The 25,874-nt window shown below is 40.3% G+C and overlaps 1 protein-coding gene and 1 long non-coding RNA gene across 6 annotated transcripts in view; both read right to left on the reverse strand.

Annotated features, from left to right (window-relative positions):
* Window positions 1-11,608, reverse strand: part of SLIT2 (slit guidance ligand 2) — a 244,645-nt gene extending 233,037 nt beyond the window's left edge. For all 4 annotated transcript variants that reach the window (XM_090139613.1, XM_090139614.1, XM_090139612.1 and 1 more), the window contains exons 1-3: window positions 10,486-11,608; window positions 8,943-9,014; window positions 7,785-7,856 (exon numbers count right to left, since the gene is read on the reverse strand). In XM_090139613.1, the coding sequence (XP_089995739.1) occupies window positions 7,785-7,856; window positions 8,943-9,014; window positions 10,486-10,661 (320 nt within the window). In that variant the 5' untranslated portion in view covers window positions 10,662-11,608. The remainder of the gene's footprint in view (window positions 1-7,784; window positions 7,857-8,942; window positions 9,015-10,485) is intronic.
* An 8,183-nt stretch (window positions 11,609-19,791) lies between these two features.
* Window positions 19,792-25,528, reverse strand: LOC149918273 (uncharacterized). Of its 2 annotated transcripts, none has more exons than XR_016466500.1 (5): window positions 25,478-25,528; window positions 24,297-24,432; window positions 21,766-21,840; window positions 21,172-21,258; window positions 19,792-19,945 (listed from the first exon to the last, which is right to left on the reverse strand). It is a non-coding gene; the product is annotated as an uncharacterized LOC149918273 (long non-coding RNA). The 2 variants fall into 2 exon arrangements; XR_016466499.1 differs by having other exon boundaries at window positions 21,766-21,843.
* Window positions 25,529-25,874: the final 346 nt, after the last annotated feature.

A 25,874-nucleotide genomic window follows, 5' to 3' on the forward strand; every position in this document is an offset into this window, starting at 1 on the left:
AAATACTAACAAAACATTTTTCACCACATATCCAAAATTTCACATAAGCTCTTTCACACCTAAAAAAACTTCAGTAAATTAGAAGAACTAATGAGATTCTCCTTCACAAATAAGAATTATCTTCATGATGCTGTTCTGCAACATTTGGCATTTTTTCCAGTTATCTCAGCTCTGATCACATAGCCATGCAGAAGGGAAATGTGGCTCTGGGTGGAAGAAGAAGCATTTAAAAAATAATAATAATCTGTCTTGCAACTGAAAGTGCTGTATTTTATGAAATACTCAAAAATTCAAAACAAAGTGAATGACCTCAGAGTTACTTATTGACAGACTTTACTCTTGTGGTAAGAAAACTTAAAAATTCCTCTTTCAAAAGTTAATAATTTTTCTGCTTAGAACTCTGGTTCTACTTAGAACTACTTAGGTTTAATGGATACAGCTAGTCAAAAACTTGGAATAAGAACACAATCTAAAGCCATGCTAATACATAATACATGGTTAGTATGCAGATTTATTTTAAGCTCTCGAGAACAGGTTTTATCCCATTAAAGTCAACCATATATTTAAGGAACATCAACACTGCTACAAAAGTCCACAGTGGTTAAGTTACCATTATGCACTATATTGCAAAGTTGCTCTAAACGCCTCCTATTTTACTATGTTGGCCCATGACATCAGAGACGGATGTTGGTGATACAGCAGAACAGTAGAGGCTGAATCTTCCCACTAGTACTCCATTATGGTATGTTGCCATGTAACAGCAGCAGAGCAGCGGTCAAATAAAATGGCATATGAAGTGCCACTGGCACTCAGGAATTCAGGCATACCACTGAATTCCTATATGCAAAAAAAATGGCACCCACTGACATTCACTGATGCTTGCTGAACCTTTACGAAAACCAAAAAGTGGACGTGGGCACTGTGGTGTGTTTCACCAGTGGTAACATTGACATGAAAGACAAGCCCTGTTCTGTACAGCATTGCATAGCACTCACATCATGAAACAAAAAGTGCCACAGTCAGCTCAGCTATGTGAATCAATGGACCATGATAAGGGAACAGTTTACAGAGCTGCATCTTAGCTTCAGTGGAAATGATGGAGGCAACATTGGAATATGATTAAGCTTATTCCAAGTGGATCCCACACAGGAACAGAAAGAATACCATATGTAAGTTTGTCAGGACATATTGAACCAATAGGAGGCTGAAGGTGACAGTTTCCTCGATCTCGTCGTTACTGGTGACAAGATATAGTGTCACCACTATAGTCAAAATGGCAGGCTGTGGAGTAGCAACACGTAAATTCCTCATCAATGAAAAAGATCAAGATGCAACCCTCAGCAGTAATGGACATGAACCTTCTTTTGGGATAGGAAAGGAGCAATCCTTCTGGATTCCCTGGAACCTGGACAAACCATCAACTCTGACTGCTACATCACGATGTTCACTAAGCTGAAGGCTTGAACTGCCAGAGTCAGGCCAGAGAAGATGACTACCTTTCTCTTGCAATACAGTAATACTAGTCTCAAGACCACTTTGAAGACTGTGAAGCACAATGCCAATAGTGGCTGGACTGTCCTACCACACCCCCTGTACACTCTGGATTTGGCACCTTCTGACTTCCATCTGTTTGGACTGATGAAATTGCCCGGGTAACATTTTCCTAGCAATGATACTGCCATAACAGCTGTGAAACAATGGGTTGCCTCCTCTGGCATAGCTTTTTATGAGCGTGGCAGGCAGGCTGTTGTTCATTACTGGTGAAAATGCATAGCTAGTGGTGGTGACTATGCTGAGAAATAACCATTTTGTAGCTGAGAACTTTCTCTATCAAAGAGTGTTATTGTGCTCATTGTATCTGTTGTTGTTTCCCCGGAAATAAATAGGATGCATGACTTTCAGAGCAACTTATGTAGTTTATGGAAAAAAAAACATTGCAGAGGGGTGGAGAGTATTGTTTCTGCTCTGTAAGAAAATTAACTCAAAATACAGCTTAGCCCTCCTAGACTAGGTGAAAGGATAGCAGTACTAGTTTGTCTAGTCTCTTTTGAAGTAGCTGATTTCCTTGATGAATTTCCAGGCTTGATGGGCACAGTTACCCAAGACAAGCTTTATCTGCTTTTATCCTAGATGTAAAATGTTATCTCTTAGCCCATTCTACTATGCATGCATTTAACACATTCATCAGGTTAAAACCCAGATAACTTTAACCAGCATATGAAATACAGCTAGAAGTCCAGTATTATACCGAGCCCCATTTGACATCTTCAGCAAGGTGGGCTCCTGCATGTTCCACAAGCTCCAAACACAGCAGTTTCACATATAGACTTGTACACAGAAAACATATGTAAGCAGTACTTCAGTTTGCTTACTAAGTGGAAAAAAAACTTTTATTGAAACATATTTTTGCCTTTCTCTGCTGTAATATCTGTATGTTCCAAATCACTCATATCATGAACAGAATTTCAATAGTTTTTAAATACTCCTGCATACAATCCTCAGCTAATGCTCACCTCACATTAACTTTTAATAACATATTTTTAGGTTTTTGTCAAGATGGGGCCCCCAATAAATAACAAGTACAGGCAATTCCTCAGTTCTGTTACTTTAAAATTGTGTTGTAAGGTTTAAAAAAAAAAAACCCATGAACTATAACAAAGTATTTAATTCTTGAAATATGTCCTTCTCCATCAGTGATACATTGCAAGAAGCACGAAAATGTACATCATAGATGGCTTTCAGTTTAAAAGCTATTTCAAGTATCAACTTGAAGTTCAACCCTTACAGCATTCTTTTCTTCAACTCAGGATTTCAGCTGACTCACACTGTGAAACTCAGAGGGGCTGGTTTTCTTATAGGGGGCACGAGCCTTGAGACTGCAGTTGTTCAAGAACCCCAGAGTAACATTTTACCTCCTCACTAGTTTTCCGCAGATGTAGGTGAGTTTTGCTGTTGTTTTGTGGAGGTTTTTTTTTGTACATATGTGTTACATTGGCACTGTGACTCCTTAGAACTACTAAGATGATAAATGGGCATTTATGAAATAAATTCTAATCAAAGTACCACAAGTACAAGGACCTGGCCTAGAAAGTTTTTAGGTCACACAAGAAGCATCTCTCATGAGAATTTACCACTGGGACTACTCATGCAAACAATGTTATTCACATAGTCAACATCTGCAGAGTCAGACTCCAAATTAGTATTTTGGGGACATACTGCTACCTCAACTCACAAATACAGGAAGGAAAATCAGGGTCATTTTCAAACTGCTGTAAACTTCTCCAATTCTGTCATTATCTGGATGTTCAGCACAGCCTTACAGAACTCATAGCTGGTATCTCAACTACTTGGTTAGTAGTTTTATTAGTAAATATTTACAATTACAAATAAATTACAAATAAATATTTCTATCATCCAACCCTTCCCCCTACCCCCACCCCTCCCCCATGAAAAGCTAACCACTCTGCTACATAAACAAGCAAAGAATGTATTTATTCCTCAATATCTATCTATATTGTTGTCATGATTTTATGATTTTTGGTTATTGGTATTCCACATCATAACATCATGTAGGACACTGGGAGTTTAAGTGTTAACGCTCCAGCTCCTGGTACCTGTCCAGAAGAGAAGAAGAATGACCTACCCCAGGGGGCTTTGCATTCGGAGAGAAGATATAACCCCTGGCAAGGTCACCTGATGTCCCTTTTTCATCAGGCTCTCCTCTCCACTGCTCAACCGGACTGCACATCTCACCTCAGTGTTATGGTGAGGCCTATCCACCTCTTGGACACTCTCATTATATTTGATTAGCTTCAATTCTAACTATATTGTATTATAGCGTGTTATCTTGCATTTTGATACTATATTTAGTAAATTAGTTTGTTTCTCCTCAGATCACATTGCTGTTTTTAATTATTTTGGGGTCCCCTGTTTCCCTTTTCCAGAGGCATGGATTTTGTGAAATCCCTCTGCCCCACTAGTCACAGAACTGGGTCAAACCAGCCCGTAAACCACTGACAACTGTAATTCTGGAACTAAGAAATTTTAGACATGCAGCTCATAACAGAACTGGTTCATAGTCTACAGCAGCTGTCCTCAACCAAATACTTCATTCCAGGTGAGGATAACTTGTAAAAACACTGGAACTACTTCAAGAGTAGCTACAACAGCTCAGAAGATGTAGGCCTTGGGGCAAACGACTTTAAAAATAATTTTTAAAGCTGCGACCAATAAAGATGTTAGTTTTCAGAAAGTGAAGGTACAAGCTGTCCCATTCATTGGAATCAGAGCTACACATACTCAAAGAGAGCTGTTCTACCAAACACTGAAAGCATCTACACAACACAGATGACAATTCAAACACTAAAGATACAGGCTGTAAAGACAACTATATTCAGAGCAGAGTTATAGCTCAGAGCTCAAGCATCATTGTACCAAGTTGGTTTGGGCCAAAGCTGGTACCCCTTCAGAGCTGAGCCTTCAGAAAATGCTGCCAGGGATTATACCTAAAGGAACACTGCAATGTATACACATTTGAAGACTTTTCAGAGAAGTATCCAACTAAAAGGCTTACAGTAAAACCATATTCATCTCCACTAGGGTCTCCCCAGCAACTCAGTTTTCCACACACATCTAAAACCTAGATTAAGCTTCTGATTTTCCCCTTGGAATGCTCTCCCAGTCCTAACATAGCAGGCACTACTACAGGACCATTTATTGCTAACTGAAAATAACAGCAGTGCTGTTGCCGTAACAATCACCTGTTACAGTAGTGTTTATTGTGGTTGTGGTTTCCATTACAGCTCTGCAATCACACTGGTGTGACACATTCTTGTTAGCATTGCGTACAGAGTTTTATATCTAGCATGCTACAGACCTCTTGTAGCTCAACTAAACTACAGGAAAAGCATTTCTAATTACCTAAGGAACGCATACATAGTTTTAATCAATTTTCTTCTGGAAAGAAAACAGAGTTTCTTCACAAAGAGACTTAATTTTGCAAAGTGAAGCAGGACTGGATGACCCGGAACACTTAAGAGTTGAAGCTATTCAGCATTTTGCACAAATTTACCATCTTCAAATGGGTATTCACAATGAGTAAATCACTGATCAACCAAGCATCTCCTTGAAAAAAAATCAGATAACTGAAGTGATTTTGTTACTCAAATTCCAGTTTAAAAAACATGCGAGAAGCACCACTTCATGTAAAGATTTATTTTTTTCCACAAAGAGAAAATACTGTAAAAGGTTTACTCTTCACATTAAGAGTATTGAACAACAGACAACATTTTCAAATTCAGCCCATATATTCCAGCATAAGATAATCTAACAAGAAAAAAAAATGTATAACTTGTAAGAAATGTTATAAATCAAAGCAGGTTCATTTAGGATCCACTAAAACTCTTACACACTTCCATTACAACACAGAAGGAACTACATTAGATATTATTTTGCAGTAGCCTGGCATACTGCATTTACATCTTAAAAAAAACCCCACAGTTTAAAGCACTTGCTATTTATTGTATAAAAGAAAACACTTCAAGTACCCACAAGTTCCCTGAGAAATAGTCCTGAATTTCAGAATCCCAAGGAGATGAATTGGCTGTCAGATAACAATGGCCCTTCGTCAGATGGGCTTGGCAGTTGTAAACAAGAAGAAATTTCTCAGCTTTTCCTCACAAATATGAAATATTTGCTCTTAGCCAACAGCTGCGGCAGTTTAAAGACATCCTGCGTATTTATTCAAATTACAAGTCACCCACACACCTAACACTGACTGAATTTCAGCAAATTTAAAAATACTCTGACAATTACTGCAGCAGACAAAATAATTCTGAAGACAAAGCAGAATCTAACTTTGTGGGTGTAAAATAGACTGAACTCCCTAAGTCAGTTTTCCTGCTATAGAGTAAATAAAATAATCTACAACAGCAGCTGCAGATATCAGAATTTTTCTTCTGAACTATAAATGTTCCAGTGATGTGTGATATATTTCTTTCAAAGTATTTCACTGATTTGTCAGGAAGAAAAAAGCAAAAATGTAATAGTGAAAGTGAACATTTCTTACAAGTATTATTAACTATTGAAGTCCAATTTGTCATTTTCAGTATCACAACTCTGTACTCAACATAAGAATTCTTATGACTAAATATATTTTTAACCTACCTGCTAATCTCAAGATTTATTATTATTATTATTATTATTATTAAAGTATTCACCATTATGTAACAGGAACTTTCTTCAAGATAATCAAGAAGTGAAGTTGACTACATAGTGTTTTCAAATTTCACAACTACTCTGTATCTCAGTATCAAGTCACATACACAGCTAAAGTGCACTTTCTTTAATGTTTATTAATGTTTCATCTATATGTTCTTACTCTTGCAATACAAACTACACTACTGTTTAATTTCTTGTTACATCCCATAAACCAAATTTAGGAATGTGTACATACTATTCCAATATATTCCTCAGCAGGAAAAGCTACACTGAGTCCCTAAACTTTATACTAAAGTTTAAAACACATTGTAAAAAGTGTTGCATTAAGTCTTTTAATATGACTTTGAATAATCTGACTACACAGTTCTCAGAGCAATCCAATTTGAAATTATTCAGAAAATGCTATGCTCCACAGTGACACTTCCAATTTTGAGGTCAAAAGGTTACTTTATTTGAAGAAAAAAGAAGAGACAATTATTTCAAGTCCATGATATTTCAGATAAAAGAATTATAAATTAGCCATTACTAAGTTCCTTGAAAAGCTTTGTCTATATTTACAAGAAATAATGGCTGAGTGTTTTTGTCTTACACACAGATTCAGAGTATAGCTGTTACAAGAAAATGTTTAAGCCAGTGCTCCTTTGCAGTGCAGAAGAGAGATTGTTCTGAAGTTAAGACACCAGTGAATGCAAGTGAAACCAAGATCCCAGAGGCTTGCATAAAAAAAAAAAAAAACATGATATAATGAAAATGCAGCAACTAAGATGCCTGATAATGAAAGCCCTATAGTTCTACACAAACACACATTAATAAAGTTGCTTTCTCAGGGTTTCCTAACTCCAAGCTCAAACTATACTCAACTGTCAGCATCTGGCCTTTAATGAGATCCATTTTGTAAGAGAAGTTGTACAATGCATTTTAAGCAATGTTTTCATTTGAGAAAATGTAGCAAGTATACACAGAAAGTTAATTCCCAAACCTGTTCAGCTTCTCTTCTACCCTCTTACTCATATCCTATTTACGTCCTGCCACAAAAAAAAAAAGCCGATGTCCACATTTCAGCTTCACTGGACAAAATTCTCTCTTTCCCTGCAGCATGCATTTTTATTTACTTTTAAAAGTCAAGTTCAATTCATTCATTCATTCCAGAAAATTAGTTCATATTTTTTTCTTAAGTCCTCATAAAAGCTTTATGCAAGAACTGGCATCAAATTCAGCTACTGCTACGTATCAAGATGACTTCACAACAAACAGTAATTTCCAATGAGAAATCATATAAAACACCCAACACCCAAAAAACAGGCTGTTGCAGTTATGTACCCATGGACACTTTTTAAAATGCGAATACATTCATAACATTCAAGATATTTTCAGTAAGATATTGAAGTTTACACCTCAAATCTGGACTGCTCTATCAAGCTTTCCCCTCAACATCCATACAAATTGTTTGAGAATTTCTTACTTCTGTGTCTCAATAAGGATATCCCAAGTTTAAACATGTGTGCTTTAACACCTGATTTGGCAAGAAATTATTTTCTGATACATTTAGGATTAGAAATACTTACAGCCTCTCCAGTTCTTTTAAATCCTGAAATGCTCCTCTCTCAATAGTGCTAATCTTGTTCTCCATGAGCTGACTGAAACGGAGAAATTTTTATACGTAAGTTTTAACAGCTCCAAGACCACTTGTTGCATTAACAGCAGTCATTTACAGACAGCCCTATCTTCATTAAAATGCTACTACAGTTATTCTAGAGTGACAACCAACACAACATTTTTGACCACTATCACCCCACACTTTGCTTGGGCTCATATAGCCAAAAAAAAAAAAAAGGAAAAAATAACCCTCATTAAAATGATGTTACTTTTACTTATTTGCTTGAAGAGTCCCAAGAGTCCCAAGTTGAAACATACATGCTGCACACATATCAATCCTCTCCAGCTTTAAGACCCCAGATGAACAGTACAAAAGCAAAATGAGTCTCATGTAAGAACAACACACAAATACAGAACTGTGGCATGCAGAAAAAAAAATAAGTGAATTGTTACAATAATAATAGTTTAACAAAAACTAAAAATTACTACAGTGTTTAAGAAGAAAAAAATGCTTTTATTTGACTATTTGCTCAAATAAAACAGCCTTAACAATTAAGCTAATTGTACAGTATTTTAAACTTGCTCTCATTTACCCTACCTTCCCCCAAACCCAGACGTGGAAAAGCTTCATAATGCTTGCAGGAGGATTTACAGAACCAATCTTAATTATTCCCTGGTCAAATTCACTGTTTAAAGTATATTCTTTTTACCCAGAAACTGCAGAAAAGCAATAATCATTGCCTGAGACTTGCTTTTATACTGAGTAGAGGAATAACTTTTTCCTCTTTAATGAATCCCCCTTTGCTTCAGCGTACCCATTTTGAACAGGAACTATAAATTTGCTAAGCTTAAGCTCTATCTTACAAGTTACAAACCAAATTAAAACTTCCATTCACTTCATAGCCTTAAGAAGAGATTTAAAGAATGATAACCAAGATGACATTTAAGGCATTTGCTAATTTATTTCTACCAGCTTATGTCATGGGGGAGGGGCTGTAAATTCAGAAGCAGTAGCACAATAGTTGCAAAGCAATGGATAAACTAGAGGATAACTAGCTTAACAGTTTTTATAACATGAGCTGTAGGATCAGTCCAAGAAGTATTAGCTATTGAAAGAGAGAACTTACAGAACTCGAAGGTGCCTTAGACCAGCAAAGTCGGTCTTGGTGATTCTGGTGATGTTATTTCCATTAAGGTCCCTGAGAAGAATAATTCATAAGCAGCAAAATTAAAACATTCAGAAGTTCGGGATTTTTTTCCCCTCCTTAAAATACTTTGTTTTTATGGGCAAGTTTGTTTGTTTTTAAATTAGCAAACGTGAACAATACCAATGAGCCATTCCTGCAACACTGTGTGAACTCCAGACTTAAGTGACCGAAAGAGAGTTTATCTGCACAGTGGTAGTTTCAAACTTTGTAATCAGAGACCCTCACAAAGTGAGTTCTTCCTACCATTATACTGCTCACATTTATCTTTAGCAATAATGAACAGCCTAAGCCTGTCTGAGCAGGTCAGATCTGCTCTGTTAGAACTGCAGCTAGAAAACCAGTAAAGCTCCTTTATGGACACGACAATATCTGTTAAGGTTACAGACTGACAGTCACAAAACCAAACAAGTGACTGAAATCAGGACAATCTTCTACATTTTAAACAACTTCCAGCTTTCACACTATTTCTACATAGGTAGAAGAGAGCTTTACTTGCTGCAGCAAACATTAGCTTTTGAAGCAGTCGTACAGTTGTTGTAGAGTAAATACTTGGGAACAGCATTTTACAAAAACTGAACGCTTCACATGTGGCACAGGAAGCGATACTGACTGCAGAACACAACGCATGGTCAGAAGTGATGGAAAACTGGATTAAGGCCCTGACATCTCTGCTTGTATGCTAGCACTTCTTTTCTGGAGTTGTTTGTCCCCTTTTTTCCTCTTTTTATTTAAATAACATTTTAGGTTTGGATAACAGCTTCCCTCAATTCCAGTCGCTGCAAATAAAACCAGACTTTGCAATTCCTGAGGTAAGCTATTAGGAAGTGGTATTACACAGAAACTACACTGACAATTACAGCTCATTCCCAACGCGTTTGGAAAAAAAGTCACTGTTTTTGGTGTTTGTACCACATGTGGCCGAAACACCACTGCGAAGAAACCACACAAGTCTCAGCAGAAATCAGTGTCCCTGACACTCGGAGTGAAATGCATCATTTGAGACATGTGTTCATAGCCCAACGTTTAGATGAGTTATTAGAGGTTAAAAAAATAATGCACTTATCTCTTCCTCTCCCTTAGACCCCCCCGAAATAACAGGAAAGAGCCGACCACACGCTTGCGCTTCCACGACTGGAAAGCACTCTCAGCGGAGGGCACTCGAATGCTCTCAAAAAGCGATTGGGGTGGGGGGTGAAGGCCGCAGTTCAGGCGCAACTTCGCGCTGTGCGGCTGGGGAAGGGGCTACAGTAGCAACGCCGGCAGCGAGCGGCAGCGCGGAGCTCCGCGGGGGGCGGCTGCCGCGGGACTACGAGCACCGCAGCGAAAAGGGCAGAGCAGGAAGGGGACGGAACCGCCACCCCCTCGCTATATACACACACGGAGGGCGGCGGGACCCCCGGGGGCCACCTCTGTCTCGCGGACGCCGCAAGCCCGCCGGGAGCCGCCGGCTCGGGGTACTTACAGCCGCTCGGTGTTGCGGGGGATGTTCCTCGGGACGCCGCGCAGCGCCAGCCCGTGACAGTCCACCGTGCTTCCTGAGCAGGAGCACTGCGCCGGGCACGGCTGCGGCGCCGCCTCGCCCGCCAGCACCAGCAGCAGTCCCAGGGCCAGGGGGAGCCTCCCCCAGGCGCACATCATCGTCGCCCGCTGCGCCCGGCCGGGGCCCGCCGGCCTCGGGCCCGGGGAGGCGCGGGGCGCGCCGCCCTCCTCCTCCACCTCGCCGCGGGGAGCGCTCGGGCAACTTTCAGGGTGCGGAGAAAGCGAAGTCCTCTCTATCCAGAGCCGAGCCGAGCAAACAAGCCCGGCAAAGTGCGGCGGGTGGCAGCGATCCGCGGCTGAAGGCAACTTGGCGGGGAGGGGGCCGGGCCGGGCCCTCCCTCCGTAACCCGTCGGATGGCGGGGACGAGCGGCACTCGGCTCTCGGCTTCAGCGGCGCCGGCTCCTTCGCGTGCTCCTCTCCCGGCCGTGCCTCCCCCACGGCTTCCTCCTGGCGCGGCGTCCGCTCCCACGCGTGTCCCCGCCGCGGGCCGCTCGCAGCCCCCGGGGACGGCGGTGGGGCTGCACCGCGCACACACAGCCCTGCTGCGGGGCTCAGCAAATCATCCCCCACTGGCAGGCATTCATCAAACTGTCTCACGGAAGGAAGAGGGAGTGGAGATTAAAAAAAGAAAAGAAGAAAAAGTCAAACACACGAGATGATGTTGGGCTCGGGGTTCGGCTTTCCACCCCCCGCGCCCCCTCCTGCTGGAAGCTCCCAAGCCAAGTTTAGCAGGAAAGGGCTGGTCCTAGAGGCCGATAATAATAAGCAGCTCGAGAAGTGATTCGTTGCCCTGCTGGAAGGGAGTTCATCCACCACCTCCTTCTCCGCGGTGACAGATCACAGCAATAGATCCTCCCGTGATCGCGGAGCGCGGTGAGCTGCGCGCCCGGCTCCGCTCCTCGCGGTCTCCCGGATACCGCGGCTGCGGCGGAGGGACCTGATGGGAAAGGTGGCGGCCGCTCAGTCCTTCCAGGTGAGGCCGGTTCGGCAGCTCCCGGGCTCGCCGCAGGAAAGGCAGCAACTTTCCTTCTCTCCCGTAGCCCGACGAGGCGCAACGCCTCAGGAAAGCTCCGCGCCCGCTCCGCCGCCGCACCTGAGCCGCCGGTGCCGAACAACCCGGCGGCGGCGCTCCTCCTGCGGCGGAGAGAAGCCGGAGAAGGGAGGCGACACGCCGGCTCCTTCACTCGCCCCCTTGAACAATAGGATGGCACCGCCGCCCGCAGGCTGGCTCTCCTCTCCGCAGCAAGGTGCCCACCGCCGCTGTCCGCGGAAAGTGCTCCGGGGAGCGGCCGTCAGCGCCGAACCGCTGCACCGCTCCGCCTCGCCCGGCGCGGCGCCTCTCGCCCCGCTCCCACGGAGCCGGGAGCGCCCCACGCGCCGCCCTATATAGGGGCGGTGGGGCCGCGCCTCCCCGGCCCCGCCCGCAGCGCCCCGCGCCGCGCTCACTGGCTGCGCTGCCGCCCGCCCCGGCCCGGCCCGGCCCGGAGAGCAGTGGGGGGGGGGGGCCGGCGGCTACGCCAACAATGAATGAAAGTTGGGCGAGCGCGGAGGCGGTGCCGGGAGGGGCAGCACCCGTGAGAGCGTGGCGCTTTCCCCCTCCAGGAGTTCTGCGGGGACTTTCTCACGCGGCCTCCGGGTGTCAAACGGAGGGAGGGAGCGGGGCTCTGGTCTGCCGCGGTGTCTGCGTGTGTTGCGCCTGGAGGGAGAGGGAGGGAGCGGGCTGAAGCGTCGCCTGCTGCACTCGTACACATCTCCGGCTTCTCAACGAGGGTCTTGTGTTTTGTTTCTCCCACTACTGAGGGAGGAAGAGGATTTTCTTGGCGTTTCCTTCAGTTACAGCTTTCGTGTGAAGTACACCAGACTCTCCCATGAATTATTTTTGAAAATTAAATGAGCAAGTGTTATTCCATATATAAAAACATGTCGAGCAGCAGCATGAGCGCTGCTCTTTACCATCCGCTTCCAAAAGTTGTACTATGAATAAACACAATGTTCCTGTTAAATTCTGTTGTTTATTGTCGTTGCATCTTCAGCATTCCTAGGAAAATGTAAGTGCATCAGGTTTCTAACTAAACTGGTTTTAATTTTCCTTCCTTGTGCATGCAGCTCCATGTGATTTACAACGTCCTGAGACCTCAGCAATAGGTGAAAGTGCTTTATCTTTCAGTCCCTAGCAGGGATGGATGATGGAGCCTCCAGCAAGGTGTGGTGTGTAAATGCTCCAGGGAGTCCCTAGTTCCTTCCATATGGCTGCGTCCAGCTGAGGCTCTTCATCCCTGGGGTCTCTGCTGCACAATCCCCACAAGAGGCTTTCCCTTTCGTGGTTACCAAGAAGACAAATTCTCCCCTCAGAAACACTCTCCTAGAGTTAATCTGCCCAGGTGGAAGCCAGTAAACTTATTCCTGACTTCTCTTGCTGTGGAACGTGAGCCAAAATGAAAATGTCTAGAATGTATGCGTGCAGCGTCTGATGCACGGACTCAGATGTGAATGATCCAAACCGTTTATTACAAGTTCTCACATCACTTATATACCTTCACAAGTTTTCTTTTTCTAGCTTTCCCATCCGCCCCTACAACTTTCTAATCCACCTTTACATGTCAACAGAGCATTCTACAAAACACTCTTCAACCGTTCACACAGGCGCTTATCCAATCAGAGCCATGAGACGTTCGTTCTTCTTCTAGAGGTGTCCTTGGTTCTCATGCTGTTTATCTTGCTCCACAGCTTCTGCTCTGAACAGTTTTTCTTGTATTCCCACATATGCATCTACAAAAAACACTGTTCTATTTTTTTGATCCATTTCATGAAATGTGATTGTTGTACAGCTTTCGCATGCTGGACTCGCTGAGACACAGGGATGCTCTAGGTTTAGCTGATGTGGAAAGAATTCAGCGACTGTAAGGGAAGATGTCAGCTTCTGTGTATGAATGCTTCCTACTCTTTTCTCCTGTTGATTGTTTTAGGTCTTTACAAGGGATTTAGGAAGGATTTTGCAACTTTCTACCAGGCAACAGGAAGGAAAAAAAATTAAAAATGTAATCTAAAATATTGCTTTCATTCCTCTACTAAAATCCTTTATCTTACAACTCCAGGCAGAAAAAATACAGAGAACACTAATGTAACTGTTCAGTATTATTCATTATTTCTTTCAAGTATCAACAGCATACCAAGTGTTGCTGAGGACAGAAGTAGAAAAAATAATAAGCTATTTTTATATAGTGATTTTCTGAAAACCTGATTCAATGTTTAAAGTATTAAATGTTTCTGAACTGCTCTGTGCATGGCTGATTCAAAATCTAGGCTGGTCTTAATTTAATATACTTTGTTTTCAAATAGGCATATACTAAAGTCCAAAGAAAATCAATTTTTATTCCTCTTTGGGGGGCTCATTGATTTCTACCATGCCTACCTTTGAAGCATACCTTTCATTCATTCAGATTGATTTTTCTGAGCGACTCCCCTCCCAGCACATCGCAACTCTCCTTTTGTAATCCAAATTCTTTAACGGGAGAGCTCCCCACGTCCTCACTCTGTCTGAGGGCGAGGCCTCCGGTCAGACCCGAGATAGCATTATTCCTGGAGAACAAACCTGGCCCCCACAGAGAGCACAGTGGCTGTCCCAGTTGCCTGCAGAAGCATCTTTCAAAGCCAACAAGGAAAATATTCCCACAGAGGTGAAAGTTGGGAAAAAGTTGTAACAGGAAGATGTGAAAGAAAGCAATTACATACGTTCGTCAGTGGAAGAACAAAGTTTTGCTGCAGCCACATCAGAAAATTCAGAGAGCAGCTAAACAAACTTTTGTGTTCTCCAGGCTTTACTGTACAACATTCCACCTTTTGGAGGATTGGTATACGAGAGGGAGGAAGGGAGGAAGGGAGGAAGACCCCCCCTTATCCCCACCCCCTCCCCCCCCCAAAAAAAAAAAAAAAAAAAAAAAAAAAAAAAAATTAAGAATCCAGAGCATTAAAGTAGAAGAAGCTGCTATTCATGGCTGAGGTGGGTAGTGCTAAGGCTGAGCACACACACCTGACAGCTCTACAAAAGAGCATCAACTGTGTGAGCATCAGTGTAGCTTAATGAGGACAATATGTCTGAAAGACAGTGAGACACACGACTCATCAATTTGTAAATAATGAAGGTCAATATGGTGAAAGAAGAATAACCAGCAGAGATATATCAAGAATAAACAGTATAAATTAATCTAGCTTTCTTCTTTGACAAATTAACTAATTTTGTGGGTAGGAGGAATGATAGATATTAGAAAGTTATTGCCACTGTGAATGTTAACGTTCTTCTGAGCAAACAGCTTAGATATACTCAAAATCTAATTGCTAGAACGTGAACAGCCCTGTATTCAGAGTGTGGCTGATGGTCAGTCTGGGAGCATACAGACTCCTTTTAAAAGCTGTTAAAACTACTACGCCACTGAACGATTCCATCAGTGGTTGAAAATTAAGTACAGCCATTAGCAGATGATACCAGAATGAAAAGGAGGAATTTACAAGGCAGAAATACAATTCTAAATTATTTAACTGGAGATAGCTCATGAATTTAGCTAACCTTAACGAAGACTGAGCGCTCAAAAAAAAAAAAAAAAAAAAAAAAAAAATTATAATAAGATTGCACTCAAAAAAAGAAATTCAAGTGCTTAAGTGCAAAATAACTTGCTGGGCGAGAGAAAGATATGAAACACCGTAGCCTACAGAGGGACTCGGAAATTATTAGCACAACAATGGTTTCGCACAGAGAAAGTGCTATTTAGTTGTTAGTTATCTTTCCTGGTTGTTAGCCAGCCAAGTTTAAAACAGATCTGAAATACCTCCGAATTAAATACATGCTCTTTTAATTTCATAGCATGTTCATGCTGGGGGGAGGGGCACAGGACCATGTCTGTGTTTGTACAATTTCTCCAAGGGAGCTAGGGATCAAACTTCTTGACTTTGCTGAAACAACATCCATAATAAACATTACAACTGGTAGTAAATATTTCAGAACTCTATCCTTAGTCTAATGCTGAGTGACCTGTGGCTTATCTGATATCAGAAGGACGCTATCAAATTTTTAAGGTCGCAGTTTTCACACATGTAGAATTTGTAGGTGCTCGTGGAGCCACGCAGCGTCTCAAAATGTTTTATCACAAAGTATAATTGGAAAAATATTTGAAAATCTTCCTGGTTCTTATGAGTAGAAAATTAAAACTTTGAATTAATCCATTGTCATTCTATTGAAATAGAGTGGATTTATTCTCCTTTCTCAAATAAGCAGCCCTTCAAGTACTCCATGCAAATCTGTAGAACATCAAGATTCTCATTAGAAGCTACCCCTTTATGAAAAATATTTACAGTATTTCCAGGGTAGGTGTAGAGGTATTTAGTGAGGGAGGAAATGGAAGTGTCAAAGATGAGTGAGCAGCAATTATTATACAATCCGGACCATTTTATTCAGGTACTTTGCTTCATTTATGCTTAGATTTCACATGGCAACATGGGATTAATTCTTGCTTATACTTCCTAGTAGTTTAAGGAACAGTATGAAAGTCTCCAAGCCAGTAATAGACCTGTGACACTTCATGTTCATTGATAAACCAATCTAATCTATATTAAGGTGAACGTCCAAAGAATAAACATTAGGAATACCATTTCAGCAGTGAAGAAATAACAACAGCAACAAAAATTAAACAGGTCCAACATTGCAAATCCTTTCCCCGAGTTCTTATGTAAAAGATAAAACAATTATTTTCATTATTTACACAAAGATCTAAGTGTTTTATAGATGATATTTAATATGAGGCATCTTCAGCTATCAGTAAAATCTTCTACTTTGTTTTAGCAAAGTCTGTAACCCTTACCAGTGACCTCTCAGGTGCTATCAAATGTAGAAAATCTGATAGCTACTGCATGTTCAATATCCTATGACAAAGGTTGTCGAACATTGTATATTACGCATCTTCCATGGGATGGCACAATCATCTCATGAAGCATAAAAACTTTAGCATTTCAACTAAAGAAAATCTTTTGTAATTTATGAGGTATTTGTATCCAACTATCCTAACTCCCAATTTAGTCTCCTTAGCCTCTTAGGAATTCATTACTAAAGACATCACTCATATCATCTAGTCTGACGTTCCACATATGACAGAACTAAAGCTGCTATTACTGCATCCAGGCTGATAATTCATGCTGAGCTAATCATATCCATGTAGCGTAGAGAATCTAGTCTCCCACCACCAAATTTACCAGAAAAGCTCCAGCTTTAAACAATTTGGCTTCTATTATTTACTAACAGAAGCCTAATTTTCGCCATGCTACTTCATTTGTTTCAGTGTTAATGTCTGGCTTTTAAATTAAATTGTTAAATTCTTTCTCTGGGGATTATTACCCTGATGTAGAATGAAGCAAAGGACATATTCCTTCTCAGAACCTTCATTTTGTCAGGCTTGCTCTGTTGCAACTGAATCTGTGGATAAAATTGCAGTACTTCTTGAGATTAACTGTTGTCTCTTTCATCAACATGAACATGAAATCTATTGCTCCTCATAATGTTGGTGACTCATTTTCACCAAAAATTTTTGCCTCTTATCCTCTCATTAGCTTTGTATACCTGGCAGTTTGCTCTCCTGTCTGAAAACACAGCACACAAGCAATAGGGAAGACTGTACAGCAGAAGCAGTTCCACTAAAGAAAGGTTCTAGAAAAAAAAAAAAGGTTCTCTACACAGAGCAAGAGGATGACCTGCAAATATTTATTTTAATCAAGTAGCATTAAGGATGCATTCTACCCTTTAACACTTCCATTCTGGATTATTGAACAGTTTGTACTCAAACAGAATGAAGCAGACTTGAATGACCTGTAAAGGACAGGAAGATGCTCAAGAAGAGGGACTGCAAGCCTGGCATTTAGCAGTCCTGAACAAATTGAGACTGTAGCAGAAAGGATCAATGCCTTTTGTTTCACCTTTACTATTCCATTATAGCTGCTGAATGAAGACACCAGAAGATAAAAACTATAGGACAGGAGAAAAGCAGAAATATATACCTTCAATTCCTCATTGAAAGGATAAAAATAGTCAGAGTTTCTGAATTATTACAGAATTTATCACTACTCAAATCTACTTTGAACAGCATATGTTAGGAGTATGTACTAAAAGTTTCACTGCAAATCTTTCAAATAATACATAATGAAAGATATTTACTCTGTATGTATCACATATTATCATTTTTCCACAGCTGTAGCTGAAGCTAATTTTAAGAAAACATGGGAGTATAAAGATGAAGAGAGACAAAGCAGTTTTTTCAGATGAACAGTTCTCTGACTGAAAAATGCAGTTTATGTTCAGCAAAAAATATTTGAGAAGTCAAGAAGATTTTATGAGCAGAACTGGTTAAAATTAAAAAAAAAAAAAAATTTAGTTAAATTTTTATAGTGACATTCTCAAACCTAAATATTTTAATATTCTAAATTATCAGTTGAAATGATGATTTGCTGCACAAAATCCTGGTACTGCATCAATTTTTGTGTGTGTGTGTGTGTGTGGAGTATCTTCCCCACTTTTGATAGCCACTGAACTGGAAATGAATTAGTCACACAAATCCAGCCACCAGTTTCCTGAGGCACGTACACATGGAAGCTTTGGATATGACCTGGAGTAAGTATGAAAAGTAGGAAGATTTTACTGTGTTGATGCTGGGAGATTGTTGAAGTCCCCTAGGGATGAAATCAGAAATGGATGACAAACTAGAGTATTACAAGAAAGATTATTAATACCGAGAGCTGTGTGATTCTAGTACACGGTGTCACTAATACTGGGAAGAAACTAATATTCCTGAATGCAATTGGCAGTAGATTTCATCAAACGCTTTCTGAAAAATCAGGATGTGATTCTACTGGCTGTGATTTATAGGCTATTTAATGATCTTTTTTCTAGAAAAACTAGCCAAAGAAAATACTTTTATCAATATTTTTAAACTTAGATGAAGGGAAGCAGAACCACAAGATTATTCAGGGTTTCACAAACTCAGAAAAATAGTTTGTGGACTCAGTTGGTCTAGAACTCTGATTCCTTAGAGAGAGAAATCATAGAGAAGGCTTTAAACATGCTGTAAGTGATCAACTTAATTTTGATCTGTTTTCTAAGGACATAAGAAAGAGCACAGATAATTCTTTCAGATCCAAATTCATGAATAAGCACCTAAAAAAACCCATAAGATGAAAGCAGAGACTGAAAATTTTATTATGATTTGTGTTAAGTAAAAGCAAAATGTTTGTAGCAATAAAAATAGAGAACAAAATGCTAGTGGGGCTCCAGTGAGAGTGAGGTGATACTGGATTTCCCCTAGATACACTTGAAAAAAGACTACATCATCTATGTTTGTGTGAGCTTGATCACAGAGAAGAGATTAATACAGATATGAAGCTATACATTTAGGTACACATTAAAATTTAGTATACGAGAAAAAGAACCAGAATGATTATGGAACCACGATCCACTGTGATGAAAACAAAGAAGGTAAGATCAAATGATGTATTGGAAAAGGTCATTTGAAGAAATTCTTCTGCTCTTTGGTTGAACAGAAATATCAGAATATTTCTATATGTTAACTTATTTCTAAGCATAACTTGCAGATATACCTAAAGAATACTTAACATTTCCCAGAATGGATTACAAATGGTTTTAGCAGTTTAGGATAGAAAAAGGAGGATTATTTAATCCAGTTGAAATCACAAATGTTACAATTAGTGTGTTTTTGTTTGGTTTTGTTTGTTTGCTTGTTTCTAGGCGAAAAGTGAGAACACCGGATTTGCCTTGGTGTTTCAAAGTACTTCTATGACTGTACACAGGAATACTTTTGTTGAAATTACAGAAATACTGATTTTTTTTCCCATTGAAACTACGGACAGATCTGATTGCTCTAATGTAGGATTAGAGATCATGGAATAATTTTTCTCATCATTGAATACTAATGTCCTGGTATCATGAATACTATTCACTAGTTCATTTATGCAAAACAATGTGCCTTTATCTGAAATATATAACTTCCACTAGCACAATGGCCCTGATACCAAGCCAGGTTATTAATTCAGCTCTGAGTAAGAGACTTCTCTGCTGGCTAATGTCTACAAAATCATAAACATGCAAACATTACCGCACGTAAAGTACAAAACAGGAGTTTAACAGCTTGAAAATAAATACTTCAGGTTTCTTTTAATAAGCGCATAAAGGTCATACAATCAAATGAAAACAAGTACAGTTTAACCATACAGTTAGTTTGAAAAAAATTGCCATTGTCCATGGCATTAGTGCAGTATACTTCTTCGCCTCATCAGAGAAATGTTTAGCTCTCAATTAAAACAGTGATTAGGAAGGCAAGGAACTTCACACCTATATTTGAAATATGAAGAAAGTTGTATGAAATAGAAGATATCTCTTATGGTATACAAACAGCATATTAAACAATTAAAGGTGTTTTCTTTCCTAATAGCATCTTTAACCATTTCTATTAATGCTGACTTTCCCAGAATCAGTCTTTAACCATCTCCCAGACAAATCATCCCTTTGACCAGGATTTAGATTATTAGAAGAGTAAGACAGACTGGAAAAAATGGTTTTCAGACTGCCACTGGTTTCTGGATTACTTCAGCCTGGAAAGTCCATTTTATCACTTCTCTCACTGTCATTTTGCAACCTCAGTCAAATAAAATAATTTCTGTAAGCTAATAAATGTAGAATTTATATGGCAGTCTTCTCCTTGATCCTCCTCTCATTGCTGTAGCTGCTGGTCCTGCACAGGCCTGCTGAGTTGTTGTGGTTTCTCTACCCTACTGTGGTTTTTATGTATTTAAACATGCTGGTTTCTTGTATTATTAAGGTCTCTCATTGGGGCAATATTATTGTAAAGGAGTGTTGATTTAAAGAGAAGTCTTTCTGAACACAAAATTCACTGCCAGTAGCCAGAAGAAGGCAGAACAAAATACTCAACACTTTGTAGTCCATTTGAATGCAATACTCTGATATTTTATGTAGCCCTGAAAACCTCATGGGACCCACGAATTATAGATCACCAGTACAGAGGTTAACAGCTGGAAAGAGGATACAGGCTTGCCATCAGTTCTATCTGAATCATCACATATATTTCTTGTTTGAAGTGTAAGCAAAATCCACAATGCCTCTGTTACTTCAGTCTTTGAGATACATATATTGTAATACAAAAAGCAAAGACATTCTCCACAGGGCTCCACTTATTTCAGTACACAAAATGAGCTGTTTTTAAACAGTACTTTGCTTTTGCCTCGTAGTCTGTTGTGTGGTCAGAGGAATTTCTCAGCCCCCACGCTGTTTTTGCACGCTAATCATATCCCACACCAAAAGAAAAACAAATTTTGTCCCGAGATTTGCATGTTGCTTGTTGCTATAGCATCTCGTGCACTTCATAAATATTTACAGAAACTACATAAGAACGTACTGCTAATCACCACTCTGTATGCACAAAGAAATTAAGGTCTGATGTTTTCAATAAATTCTACTTGCCCAACTTGAGATGCCTGTGAACTGGACTATTATACCTTATTACGTCCTCAGTATAATACAGTGTCACACATAGTCTATACCTGGTTGGAGTCCCACACAAGATATCCTCCCCTCTTGAAGTTTAGGACTTCAGAATCTCCATGTACAATGTTTGTAGGAATCCAGTGCTGTTTGAGGAATGGTAATAGTAAAAAAATCAATGATTTATCCTGTTTGATTCCCATCCAGATTCAGACAGAGAAAGATACATTCTTGACTTGCCTCTGACAAGGACTACTCCCACCCTGAGTGAAATTCAAGACTTTTCTTCAAATCATGGAAGAGCAAGTTTTCCAGAGAGGCTGAGACTTACTGCTCTCCTTTCAACAACAACAACAAACAAACAAACAACAACACAGGAAAAATAATGAAAAAAAAAGAAAGAAAGAAAAAACCTCAACTCAAAATGTCAGATCACTTTGAAATCACTCCCAAAAATGAAGTGTTAAATAGACCCATAACATTTTTCTGTTTCATAGCAAATGGTGTCACCAGCACTGCCTGGAACACCAAAAATGTAGTCAGTATTCACTCCTCCTTATATAGACAGTTCTTTTCCTTTTCTAGAAACTTCAACCTACTGTTCTTCAACTAACCATGGTACCCATCTCAGTCCCATGCCTGCTGAGACTTACCTCATTCTATTTTCATCCATTCCTTTGGTCTCCTTTTGCAAGATGTCCTGGTAGCAGAGGCAAAAGGACATCAATCTGCTGAGCAGAGGTAATTAGACTTTGAGTGAAAGAGGGTATACAGTGTAAAACAGATACTGCTTTTGCCTACACATATGTATATTTTCTCCTGTAGTTTCAAAATCAGTAAGTAAGGATGACATTAGTTCTCATGAGTAAAGGATTCCTGCTCTCATATCTGATAAGCAAAGAGTGTCATTAGAAAGGCAAGGGAACTAAAATAAGAACTCAATAACTGACAGGCAGTAAAGAAGAGAGACCAAAGAAGTAGCTGGAAGAGAAGACATAGAATTTTTTTGAATGGAGCTTTTGAGAAGGAAAAAAACATAGGAAGTGAGTACTCAACTAAGCAACTGGCTAGCTTGAGGGAAGAAAGTTGTTGAGCAATGCTATGCAGTCATAGGAAATGCACCAAATGTGTTGCTGCCTTACATTAATTATCTTTTCAGCCTATCAAAAGCAGTTTTGTTACAATTTGTACTGTCCATTTCAAACAAGCTGAAGTCAGCAAACTCTAAGCAAGCAGTTATGTTCATTTTTATTCTTCATTACAGTACACTGAATAAATATTATGCAACTTTCATTTTTTTCATGCTTAACTGTAATTCTTATCTGCTTTGTATACTAAAAGTGTTTAGGGCTTGTATCACAGAAGGATGAAAGGTGGTGGATGACAAGGTGAATTCTTGGCCTCACCAAAGTTGTGGTAAAACTGCTCTTTCCAGAGACCAGGACTTTGTCAGAGTATTTAGTTTAATTTCTAACTGTTATTTACATTAATATGCATTTAAGACATTTTACTAGTATAGGAACCTCCTATAAAAAAATTCCATGGCCGTAAGCATTTCTCACTCCAAATCTTTATTTTAAATGGAACCTTGATAAGAAACTACTTTAATGCCATGAAATAAAATGAAATAATAGAGTCATAGAATGGCCTGGGTTGAAAAGGACCACAATGCTCATCCAGTTCCAACCCCCTGCTATGTGCAGGGTTGCCAACCACCAGACCAGGCTGCCCAGAGCCACATCCAGCCTGGCCTTGAATGTCTCCAGGGATGGGGCATCCACAACCTCCTTGGGCAACCTGTTCCAGTGCATCACCACCCTCTGTGTGAAATGAAATTAAATTAAATGAACAATTATATGTAGAAAGAAATACTAAAACATGAAAGGATTGAGCACAGCCCTGCTGAAAAAGACTTTTGGGTACTGGTGGATGGCAAGCTGAATGTGAGCCAGCAATGTGCCCTCGCAACTCAGAAAGTCAATTGTATCCTGAGCTGCATCAAAAGAAATGTGGCCAGCAGGATGAGGAAGGTGATCCTTCCCCTCTATACTGCACTGGTGAGACCTCATCTGGAGTACTGAGTCCACACGTGGAATCCTCAGTATATGAGAAACATAGACCTGTTGGAGTGTGTCCAAAGGAGGGTCACAAAAATGATCCAAGAGATAGAATACCTCTTGTATAAGGACAGGCTGAGGGAGCTGGAGCTTTTCATCCTGGAGAAGAGAAGGCTCTGGGAAGATGGCCTTTCAGTATCTAAAGGGGAGCTATGGAAACAAAGGAGACAGACTTTAGTGGGGTCTGTGGTGATTGAACAAGGGAAAATGGCTTCAAGCTAAAAGAGGGTGGATGTAGGATGGATATAAGGAAGAAGTATTTTACAGTGAGGGTGGTGTAAGGCACTGAAAGAAGTTGCCTGGGGATGTGGTTGATGTCCCGTTCCTGGAGACTTTCAAGGTGAGGCTGGATAAAGCTCTGGGCAACCTGATCTAGCTGTGATGTCCCTGTTCATTGCAGGGAAGTTGCACTAGATGGCCTTTAAAGGTCCCATCCAACTCTAAGGATTCTATGATTCTATGGAGTAATGTTAAAATGTTTTAATAATTTCAAAACCTCATAAAGGCCACAGCATAATTTTCAGCCAAAATATTTCTAAAACTGGCAGCCCACAACAACCCTGGAACACCCATGTGGAAACATGGTTTTAATTTTGGAGTAAATATTTTGTCCTCAGATACAGAAATATTTTCTTAAAATAGAATAAGACAGCCTGAAATATAGAGGAAGTTAGAAGCTCTTGTTGTGCAATTAAAAATTAATCATATAGTGCTATAAACAACGTGATTTCATTTGAAAAGTTTAGAAAAACAAACATTTCAGAAAGTGCGATGTATAAAGTGAAACTTCTAAATCTCTTTATGCAAGGGATTAAGTTTTCCAAGATCATTTATCTGATGATTGCATATTTGGTCAACAGCAAATGTGAACCTACTGAATGTGGACATTCAGACCTCATGATTACAAAATCACAGCAAATTAAATGTGTGGTTTTGTCAGTGTTCTGTGTCATGAGAAATACCACTAAGAGTAAAGCCTCAGAGCACTACAAAGGGGGTCTTACTCAAACTACAGAAAACATCTTAAGAATGGCTATTTTAACTATAAGTTCTAAACTGTTCCTTACCTATGTTGCCTCACTGACTCTTCAGCAAAAAATTTGGATTGGCTTTCAACCCTTTGTTATGTGCAGTGGTTGAGGAGGACAAATCAGAAGTCCTACAGCTCAATCAAATTGTGTTTCCCAAAATGAAGTGCAGCACCTGAACAAGTAAAAGACTGTGAATATTGAAACTGTCTTTTATCATCTTTTTAGCTTCAAACACATTAAAGGACAGCACCTCTTTCACACATCCTTCCTGTAATTAACCTTATGTATTCTGCAGATCTTGGAGTATGAAAAGATTTCTGTCTTCTCATAGCCCATGAAAGCTGGCATTTTCTTTCCATGCAATAAGCATAGCAAATCAATTAATAATATCAATTATATCACAAAGCAGCAATATCAGTTGCTGAGTCTTATTTTTCATCTTTCAAAACACCATGGTTTCTGTACTATGCCTTTTCTACAGAAGAAAAAATGCATTCCTAATTCATGTGCTCCCTCTGATCTGTTGCAAGTGGGACACTGTGCTGGTTTACGTGATACAAATGTTTGGTAACAGGTTTGCAAACTGTATACCAAAAATGTTTAGAAAAAGCTAACAGCAGAGTAAGGAAAAATGTATATGAGGAATGGTTGAAAAGATTGCCTACCTAGAAAATAGTGTATATAGAAGCTATAATAAAGCAGGAAAAAAAAAAGGGTGGTGATAAAGACAAAGTGGGGATCTAAACTCTCCTTTGGTCTAATCTAACATGTCTCTCTTTTGCCCCCATGGTGCTAGGATGTTGGGTTGTGTGATAGAAAGCTGGAGTGCAGGGACAAAACTGTGGGGTGGAGGGTTGTGAAAACAGAACGTGACACTCCAGTAACCTAATCAGAAAAACATGCCTGTCCCAGAAGAGCATTGGCTACATGGGTGGAGGTGACATCTATCAGGATAGATCAGTGGAAAGGCTCTTCAGAGCACTTTAACGGACCCGAGGGGGATAACTGCCTATAGAACATTTTGGGATGCAATTAGGAGCATTTCAAGACTTCTTATGGGTTACATAATGAAAGGTCCAAAAGCAAGAAAAGGGAGGGCTCATGGGGATTGGGAGAAGAAAAAGCACAGGAAAACAGAGGGGAAAAAATGATTAAAAAAAAATGTGCAAACAGGTCAGTACAGTCATCATGGCTACGCCCTGATCCTGATTATTTACACATTAAATTCTGTCCAGTTTTTTTCCTGGGTGGGGAGATGTCTGTCTTCTGTGCATGTGTGCAGGGAGGTCTCAGTGCCAGAACCTGGAGTGGGACCATGGGTCATAAAGGCCTCTGCATTATTGTATAAGCTGGAGTGCATGCACATTTTGTGTGTGTGTCGGTGCATAATTACTAACCTGTATCAGGCCAGACTAATTAGTGGACAAGAGGCTTGGGAGCCTGATGTTGGAGCAGCCACAAGACCAAGTTGGATACTGGAGTGTCTAAGGGGCAAAAGGCTACTGAAAGTCCAAGCCAGTTGCTGGAGAGACTACAGGGCTGAGGGCTACCAGGAAGACCTGTTTGTGTGTGTTTCTAGAGAAACTTTGCTATTGACCAGAGTGGGGCACATGG

This window comes from Phasianus colchicus, chromosome 4 (genome assembly GCF_987193195.1).
Source record: "Phasianus colchicus chromosome 4, bPhaCol1.hap1.1, whole genome shotgun sequence".
Classification (NCBI taxonomy): Eukaryota; Metazoa; Chordata; class Aves; order Galliformes; family Phasianidae; genus Phasianus; species Phasianus colchicus.